General features: G+C 38.3%; 1 protein-coding gene across 1 annotated transcript in view; it reads right to left on the reverse strand.

Annotated features, from left to right (window-relative positions):
• The window catches only part of SCN10A (sodium channel, voltage-gated, type X, alpha subunit), a 100,556-nt gene extending 90,808 nt beyond the window's left edge, over positions 1–9,748 (reverse strand). Inside the window, exons 1-3 of the mRNA XM_008567173.1 lie at positions 9,479–9,748; positions 7,538–7,665; positions 5,039–5,119 (exon numbers count right to left, since the gene is read on the reverse strand). Coding sequence (XP_008565395.1) covers positions 5,039–5,119; positions 7,538–7,665; positions 9,479–9,748 — 479 coding nt within the window. The remainder of the gene's footprint in view (positions 1–5,038; positions 5,120–7,537; positions 7,666–9,478) is intronic.
• Positions 9,749–10,133: the final 385 nt, after the last annotated feature.

Consider the following 10,133-nt stretch of genomic DNA (forward strand, 5'->3'; position numbering starts at 1 on the left):
TTATATGTTTTTGTCTATTTATTCTTTTACTCTTATAATTTTTGATTTATAAATATTATTGCCACATTATTTGTTGCAAAGATATAAATTCCTGTTATGGATTATTTAGCATTACAAAGTGTCATTTTTGTCCTGTTTAATGCTTTTTGGCCTAAATTCCACTTTCTCTGATATTAAGATCTTAGCTCCTGCTTTCTTTCTGTTTGTCTTTGCTTATGTCTTTGCTCATTCTTTAATTCCAGCCCTTCTAAATCACTTTGAGATGTATCTTTCTTATTCAACACAGAGTTGAATATTGCTTTGTAATATAATATTAATTTTTTAAAGTAGGTGAGTCAAATTCACTTGTTTTTATTGACTTGACAGATTTGCTTGGTCTTAGTTGCTTATGTTATTTTATATTTTAAAAAATATTTTATTATCTGGTATGTTTTATTTGCTTTGTTTGTGTACAATTTCTCTGATATTTAGAAGAGTTTGTATTTTTGTTCTAGTGATTACCTTTATGAGTACAAACTTATCATTACAGATGTATAATTACAATTAAAACTGCAATACATTGCCCTTAGTATGCTATTTTTTTTAAACAATATCTTTTATTTCCAATTGGTAATTCTCTTTCATTTCCCATCTGTTTTATCTGTCATCTGACTGTTAAAACTATCTTTTTCATGCTTACCTTAGTACTGTTGAATATAATTATTTTTCCATTCCTTGATTTATCAACCTTAAAAAATACTCCTTAATTTCTTGCTATTATTGAAGCATCAATAAGTGAACATACTCTGCTCCCACATTCTTTCTTCTTTCTGCTCCCATATTTTGCTATTTGTATCATGTCAACATTTCCAGGGCCTCTAGGATTTGTAGGAGGTAAAATGCCTTCATCTTCATTTTCATCCCCTTCTGCAGGCACTATGGTTTAACAGTTCTGCTCTGCTAGGCAATTTACCACTCTTACACCCACTTTTGGTCTTCCAAGACTGTTTTGACATCTTTTGTCCTCTGTGTTTTCCTTTCTTCTTCTCTTTGTTCTTGTATATTTATACTGTTCTTATTTCATGCTGTCATTTTATTGGCATTTTGAGAGGTGGAGTAAAACATGTGCCTGCTATCTTCCGTATTTAATCAGAATCCCCAAATAACTCCAAAATAACTCATTTTGAGAAAAAAAATGCCTTGCATTAAAAGTTTTGAAGTAGACGGCCGGCCCCGTGGCTCACTTGGGAGAGCGTGGTGCTGACAACACCAAGTCAAGGGTTAAGATCCCCTTACCGGTCATCTTTAAAAAAAAAATGTTAGGAAGTAGAATAGAAATTTTTCATGCTGCATAATATTAGCCATATTAAATATGATTTTATAGTTTCTCAGAATACCCATGTATTCTGCATGTTATGCAATAGGAAGTAGAATAGAAATTTTTCATGCTGCATAATATCAGCCATATTAAATATGATTTTATAGTTTCTCAGAATACCCATGTATTCTGCATGTTATGCAATGGTCATTTATTTTTTAAAAATTATTTTGTTTCTTAAGCTTTTTCTTATGATATGTAATGTGCATGATAAAAATACACATGAAACATAAATTCATTGTTTTGAAATGAATGTTTGTGTACTAGTCAGGTCTTGCTGCCATAACAAAGTAAACTGGGTGGCTTAAACAGCAGAAATTTATTTTCTCACAGTTTTGGAGGCTGGAAGTCTGAGATCAGAGTGCCAGCATGGTTGGGATCTGGTAAGGACCCTCTTCTTGGCTCATAGGTGGCCGACTTCTCCCTGTGTCCTCACATGGTAGGGAGAGAACCTTGATGTCTCTTTCTCTTAAAGGGCACCTGTTCTATCAGATAAGGGCTCCACCCTCATTTAACCTCAATCATTTCCTTAAAGGCCCTGTCTCCAACACAGTAACATGGGGAGTTAGAGTTTCAACATATGCATTTTTGGCGGGACACAATTCAGTCCATAGCAGCTTGTGTGACAACTATTCATGTCACCAAATGGAACATTAGGAGCACTTCACAAGGCCCTTCCCAATTACATTCTTTCTCCTCTGCCTTAGAGGTGACTATTCTCATTCTTGGTACTTTTTCTTGTCTTACTTTATTTATATTTTTATTTCCTAAGTATGCATCCCTAAACAAAATAGTTTAGTTTTGCTTGTTTTTGAATTTTGTCAGGCTTTTTTGTTCAGTATTATGTTCTTAAGATTCATCCTTATTGTTGTGCGGAGCTATAGTCTATTCATTTTCACTGCTGCACATTATCTCATTTTTAGAATATAACAGAAATATGTAATGTATTCAAAAATTTATGAACATTTGGGTTGTTTCTAGTTTCGGGGTTTTATGGGCAATGCTCATAAATTTTCTTGTAGCTGTATTCTGGTGCCCACAAGCACATACTTTTGTTAAGTTAAGGTACCTAAGAGTATAATTAGAGGGACATAGTGCATATGTGTTTTCGTCTTTACTAGATAATGTCCACTGCTTTCCAATTAGGTTGTCCAAATTTACACTCCCATCAGCATTGTATAAGTTTCTGTTTCTCCATATATTTCTCAATACTTCGTGTTTTCACACTTCAAAATTTTTCTCATACAATCAGAGTGTAATACTCTCAGTATGATTTTGATTTGCATCTTGATAAAAAAGGTTGAGAATACTTACATATGTTTATTGGCCATTTGTATGTTTGTAACGTGCCTGTAGTGTAATACTCTCAGTATGATTTTGATTTGCATCTTGATAAAAAAAGGTTGAGAATACTTACATATGTTTATTGGCCATTTGTATGTTTGTAACGTGCCTGTGCAAATTTTTTGCTCATTTTATAATTGGTTGCTCTGACATTTTTCTAATTGATTTGTGGGGGTTCATTACTCTTGATATAAGCACTGCTTAGTTATATGTGTTGCAGATATCTTCTATTGAGTAGGCTTGCTTTTTCACTCTCTTAAAACTGTCTTCTGATGAACAGAAGTTCTTAATTTTAGTGTACTAAAATGTATACGTCTTTTCCTCTTTGGTTAGTGCTTCTTATTTTATGTGTAATGAAGCTTTCTCTAAGCTGAGGTCATAAAGATACTCTTGGGTTTTCTTTTCCCCCTTCTAAAAGCTTTATGTCTTTGTATTTTATAAAGGAAGTTAGGTGTTAATCCACCTAGAGTTGATGTTTATGTGTGGTGTAAATTTGGATGTGAAATATGATTTTTCCACTGGGATTCCTAATTCTTCAGCATCATTTACTAAAGACTGCCCTTTTCCCACTTTTCTGTTATCATGAATTAAACATCTGCACATGCATTGGTCTGTTTATGAGCTGTCCACTCTGTTACTCTGGTCTGACTAATCTTACACTGTGGCACACTGTTTCAATTATTACAGCTCTATAGTAAATTTTGACATCCATAGAGCAAGTTCTCTCCCCTTGTTTATTTCCTCAAAAGTATCTAAGCTATAATTTGCATTTTGCATTTTCATATAAATTTTAGAGTCAGTTTGTCAAATAATATAAAAAAAGCCTGCTGGGATTTTGACTTTGGAATCATATTAACTTTATTAGTTGTTTTTGGGAGTCTTTACGATATTGAGGCTTTGAATCCAAGAACATAATATATCTCACCGTTTATTGGGTTTTCTTTAATTCTATTCAATGCATTTTATAATTTTCCTTGTAGAGATCTTACTCATACTTCGATAATCTTATGCCTAGATACTTGGCAATTTTAAATACCAGAGTAAGTGGTATTTTAAAAAACTATTTTATTTTCTGTTTGCTGCTAGTGTATAGATATGCAACTGATTTGTGTATATTAATTTGTACCCAGCTACCTTACCATACTCCCTTATTAATTCCAGTAGTTTTTCTCTAGATTACATTGGATGTTATATGTTACACAATCTTATTACCTGTAATTTATGACATCCTTGGTACTTTTCTTATTCTTGCATCTTTTATTTCTTTTCCTTGCCTTACTACACTGTCTAGAAACTCCTTTACAAAGTTGGACTGATGAGAACAGACATCTGTGCCTTTTCTTTTTCTTTTGATCTCAAAGGGAAAGATTTCCATGTTCACAATTAAGTATGACATAAGAATGATTAGCCTTTATCAGTGTGAAGCAATTCCCTTCTTTTTCAATTTTTCTGAGTTTTAAATCATAAATAGCAATTGAAATTTATCAAATGATTTTTCAGTATCAATTAAGATGGCCAAATGATTTTTATCCTTTAATCTATTAACAGAAATGGAATATATTTCTCTATTGTGGCATGTATTACTGTTAACAGTTAGCAAAAAAAAAAAAAAAAAAAAAAAGTCGGAAACAGAGAAAGCTTTGCAGAGCTCCTGTTATTACATCTGTAGGTATGTCAGACTTAAGCTGGGGTGGAGGCATCTGTTCCAGATGTATTGGTGCAGGATGTTTTTGGAAAGGCACCATATTCTGAAACTATAGGGTTCCATCTTCTAACCTAGGGAAATAGAATAACCTCAGGAATATTAAGGTCACTTTGAAGCGTATGAGCCATGATAACTTAAATAAACAATTTCAGCCATGGCTTATTTTCTAAGTATATTCCAGAACCATTTGTCTTAGTTCTGTCTCAGTCTTGCTCCTGCCTCTCTTTCAGAGTAGACCTTCTCTAAACTTGATTCATGCATGCACCTAGCAGGTGAGTGAGTGTGTGTTTGTTGGGAAGAGGGAAAGTCATATGCCCAGGCCACCCCAGACCAATGATATTAGACCATCTGGGGCTGGGACCGAGGTATTAGTAGTTTAAAAGTTTCCCAGGGGATTCCAGTGTGCAGAATCATTAACCTATACCTCCTTGAAGCTGAAAATCATTTATTCGTTTATGAAACAAAGTCAACAGAAGAAGAAACCTAATCATTACAAAGTCAAATGGACAATAGGATTCAGTATTGCCTGAATGAGAACTGACAGAATACATAAAAGAAAAAGGCCAGCACATGAAGGAAGGGAAGAGAACAAGAGGAGAAGAAGGCACAATAATAATAGCAAATTTACTCACTCAATTTTCTCTGGAATATCATTTTGGGTCATGTATACACAATTGACCAAAATAGTGACTGTAATAAATAAACTGAACCACCTGAGAGGCCTGTGTTAAGGAAAAACTGAACATCACCAATCTCTCTGATGTCATCTAGGCTCACTTTGATGCTGAATGATTAATTTCATAACTCTCAGCTAATATTAGCTTTATGGTCTTACCACATAACAACCGCTAACATGAACTCAGTACCTAACCTGGGCTGAGTACTTTGTCAGCATTATTTCTAAAACTACTAACCTACAGGTGGATATTATTATCTACATTTCAAAGCTGAGAAAACAGGCTGACAAAACTTAAATAACTTTTCCAAGATCATACAGCTAGTCAACCATGGTGCTGAGATGTGAACTCAAATCTGTTTGATGGAAGGAAATGGAATCCCATTTCCAAAATGTCTTTCTGCTCTGAAGCCTTCATTTCACTATACAAGGTGGCCTGAAATGTCATCTGGCAAATGTCTCTTTTATTCTAAAAGACAAAGAGAAGTCAGGAAGCTGGAGATAAGTGGAGGGGTACAAGATTTCTTTGGGATTACTTTAGTCAGATTGTTTTCCTGACTTAGCTGAGACTGTCACACTAATGAATGGACTTCTGGCTAAGAATGGGAGTATATTTTGGGACTAGAATTACCATTTCATGAGATTTTAATACATAAATGCAGACTTTTATGAGCAGGAGACCTCCTCAATACCTTTTTAGTCCTGCTGTGATTCCACCAAGCAATTTTTTTTTTACTCATCAAACCTCAAGATGAAAATAATATTCACTGATCACTTGGTTCTTTTAAAGGGATTTTATTTCTAATTAGCTGTTTCTTATTTATCTAGATGAAAATCAACCAGGATTCACAGAGAGGAGTTTGTATGTTTTCCATTCTCTTTATTTGTAATTTCTGTGTAATTGTATATATATATTTTAAAAAGCAACAATTACCCAAGTAGAGCTGACACACTGAGAGAATAATTACCCTAATTCATTTCCATTAACTGCCCACTTGCTCATTGCAGATACTGCTCTTAGCAGAATGCAGGATGGACTTCTGAACTAACTGTGTGACCTGGGACACTGTTCTTTATGCTTCCTAGGGTCAATTCCATTATCTGTAAAATGGGGATGCTAAACCCTACCTCAAAGACTTTTGTACCTATGACAGCATTGACACTTAGGGAGTACTTAACAAATGAGAGCCTCCTATTATCAGTAAATATCCTTCTGCAGAATCTGGAAATCCAAGATTCAGTTCATAAAATATAATTCCTGCTGATTACCCATAAAGAAAAAAAACATGGAAAGAGAAAATGTAATGCAACTTCATCAAGCAGTGCAGTTTCATGTTGGGTGTGCAGATGACTCTGTGCTGGGGTTACTAGCTCAATGATAACTGTCCAGCAATCCAACAAGCTGCCCCAGTGTGTGGGGGTGTGGGTGGGGGGAGGAGAGGTCCCTTTTACTGAAGCCTCCTAAGAAGAGGTTGGCTACCATCTGTCAGGCAACTGAAGCAGGGCTCTTCTTGCACACGAATCTCCTGGAAGTCAGGGCTGAATTTGTCATTGGGAACTTTCAGTTTGAACGATCACCAGGGAAGATTCTTGGAAACCAAGCCAAAGTCTCTTTTTTCTACTAGTTTGGCTTGTCTCCTGGAAGTCAGGGCTGAATTTGTCATTGGGAACTTTCAGTTTGAATGATCACCAGGGAAGATTCTTGGAAACCAAGCCAAAGTCTCTTTTTTCTACTAGTTTGGCTTGCCTTGAAAAAAAACCCAAAGGCAGCTTCTGATGCTACCTAAGGCAATTAATATAATACAGATATTTGACCACTGTGTCTCTAATCATTATACTTCCCTATGGCATGAACCTTAGACTACTGCATTTTTAACCTGCTGGTAGTTTTGGCGTAATTTGTGATGTTGGCAGGGCCCTGTGACCCATGAGGTATAATTAAGACAATCTGTACTCTGCCCATCATGGTCTGTTTTTTTTTTTTTTTGCCCTCTGGGAGGTACTGCTCTTCTGCCTTGTAAGCAGCCCCTCCCCAGCACAGCTATGGCACAGAGTAACACCTCATGCCTATCTCATCTGCCCGAAGAAGCCTTGGGGCCCTCTTACTAGTTGCTATGTTGTGAGAAGAGCTGGCTACATACCATGGTGAGAAGTGCCTGGGGCATCAGGAAAACTCCCCTCATAAAGAGGGCATTTTCCAAGTTGTGCAACCACAGGTGTGTCCATATTAGTCTGAGGTGGTCCCAAACCACTTGTGGGCTGCACAGACACTTCCTCTGTGTCTTGGAACTGCTTTGGGGTGTTGGACACATTAAAGGGACAAACAATTTTTTTCAATTTAATTTTTCATTGTCTCAAGATTCAATTGGAGGAAGACTCTATTGCTAACCTCTCAGGAAGGTCCTGGACAGAATGGGCAAGGCCTAATGCTAACATGTAAAAGAAGCAACCATGCAAAGGATATGAGTGGACAGATATTTTGATGGCTGTTCTTCTGATCAGGTTGAAAGGGCTGAATAGCCACAAGGCCCGAGTGGCACTAAACCGGGAAATGGTCCTCCCTTTGTTCAGCACCATAAATGTCTAAAACAAAACACAACAGAAATCAGATCTCAAGTGAGAAACAAGAATCCTTACACAAGCATGTTTTTGAGCTTGAGTGGCATCATCTTAGGTTTATGAGCAAGAAGGACTCTGGGAACAACAGGTCCATTGGAGCCAAACGGAGGTGCAGAGAGGGAGGAAAAGGGATTAAAAGCCATATCCTCACACTCCCACAAGATCCCAGTCTCCATGGCTGACTGTCTACCAAGATGGGCCCACTGAGGGTGCTCAGTGGACAGATGACTGACCCTGGGGCTGCTAAGATGCATCATGCCTTGGAGAGGACTCTGGCAGCAGGATGGTGGAGTTCTGGTTGCAATTTATTCCTCTTCTGACTAGAAGACCATCCCCAGTCCTGTGACATTTCTTCTGTATCCCACCTCCTAACTCTCTGCCTCTTAAGCCCTCCCCTGTTTCTTTCCTCTGAGCACTTAGGAGGGTGTGGCTCTTGGCAGGGGAGAGGAGGGAGAAAGATATTCCAGTGCCCTTTATTTTATCTACAAATCATATTTGAGATGGCTGATCCCTGCTCCTCTTAACTTCCAAACATGCATTCACCATTTTTTTTTTTTGGCTGTGTAGAATATCTAAGATAAGATACAGATGAGGCAATTTTCATGGAGCAGCTCTTGTTTAAACTAGTGGTTCTCAAGAGTTTTGATTTCAAAAAGTGTTAATCTTGAAAATTACTGAGGACCCCAAAGAGCTTTTGTTTATATTTATACCATTTTGCTTATACCATATATATGTATGTATGTCTATATCATATTAAAAACTAACATATAAGTACACACATATATGTGCATGTATAATTTATGTAATATGTGTGTACATATATATCTCATGTTAGAAATTAAAGACTTAGAAATATTTAAAACAGGAATATACAAGCACACATTGCAGCAGCTGTTACAGTGATGACATCATCCCCATCAGTAACCTCTACGCTCACCACTGTATATTTATAAGAGAATGTGAGTAAAAAAGACAAATGACATTGAAGTATTGTTATCAAATAGTTTTGACCTCATGAACCTACTAAAAGGATTTGAAGACTGTAGTCATTCCAAGATTATACTTTGAGGACCACTGGCTTAAATCATCCTGCTTTCTTTCCCTCTTCCCCACATTCCCCTCCCCCAACTTCTAGATATCTGCTTTCCACCTGCAGAGAGCCTTAGGCCAGAGCTCACCCAAGGTAACAGCCAACTTTATCTGCAAGCTCTGCAGCAGTTGTCTGCTTTTAGGCTTTGGGTTTAATTAGTCTCTATCATAAATGTAACAATGATTTAAAGAGAGCATCAAAGAGGCAAGTTAGATGTATTTTTCCTTAACAGAGTCTTTAACACACTGCCACATCACCCACGGTTCAGGAGGACTCCCTGGGCTGGGTGGGACTGAGACTTCCTCTGCAAGAGCTGAGAGCAGACGTTCCACTGGTAGCTCTTACCCGGTGTGTACTGTAGAAGGGATCTAGATCCTCCAGGGGCTCCCCAATCAGTTCTGCTGGGAGCTCACCATAGAACTTGGGCAGCTGGTTGCAGGCTTTCAAGTATATTTTTCCTCAACAGAGTCTTTAACACACTGCCACATCACCCAGGGTTCAGGAGGACTCCCTGGGCTGGGTGGGACTGAGACTTCCTCTGCAAGAGCTGAGAGCAGGTATTTTTCCTTAACAGAGTCTTTAACACACTGCCACATCACCCACGGTTCAGGAGGACTCCCTGGGCTGGGTGGGACTGAGACTTCCTCTGCAAGAGCTGAGAGCAGACGTTCCACTGGTAGCTCTTACCCGGTGTGTACTGTAGAAGGGATCTAGATCCTCCAGGGGCTCCCCAATCAGTTCTGCTGGGAGCTCACCATAGAACTTGGGCAGCTGGTTGCAGGCTTTCAAGTCTAGCTCAGGCCGAGGCTTTTCTTCTCTGTCCTTCCGCCCCCTGTACTTGTTTCTGACTTTCTTTGCTGCCTGATCGGCAGCAATTCGCTTCTCAATCTCCACCAGTGACTCCTGAGTAAACCGACGGAAGTTGGTAGTTTCCGGTGACCCAAGGGGGAATTCCATCTTCTCATTCATACTCTTCTGAGAGTGGACATAACCACAGAAAGGTGACAGTTTGCCCATTGGCCCTCTGCCTCCCATCCATCCCTTGATTGCTAGAACAGCTCCTCCTACCCTTGCCTCCAGCTCCTCTCTTAACTCACACTGGGATCCTCCCAGGACCCCATTCTTCTGCAATGCTCTCAGGGGAGGCTATTTATTCCATCCTATTCCAGGTACCTCGGGGTCATGTCTTTGCTTCCCTTGCATGTCTAAGTCACGGATAATTCCCCACTTTGTAACATCCCACCACCAGTACCAGATGCAGCCATACTGCCCTCTCTCCTCATTTCTAGGACCACTGAGCTCTAGGCACTTTCCTGAATTCTTCAAAGGTTTTGGTTCATGA

This window comes from Galeopterus variegatus, unplaced genomic scaffold (genome assembly GCF_000696425.1).
Source record: "Galeopterus variegatus unplaced genomic scaffold, G_variegatus-3.0.2 Scaffold300, whole genome shotgun sequence".
Classification (NCBI taxonomy): Eukaryota; Metazoa; Chordata; class Mammalia; order Dermoptera; family Cynocephalidae; genus Galeopterus; species Galeopterus variegatus.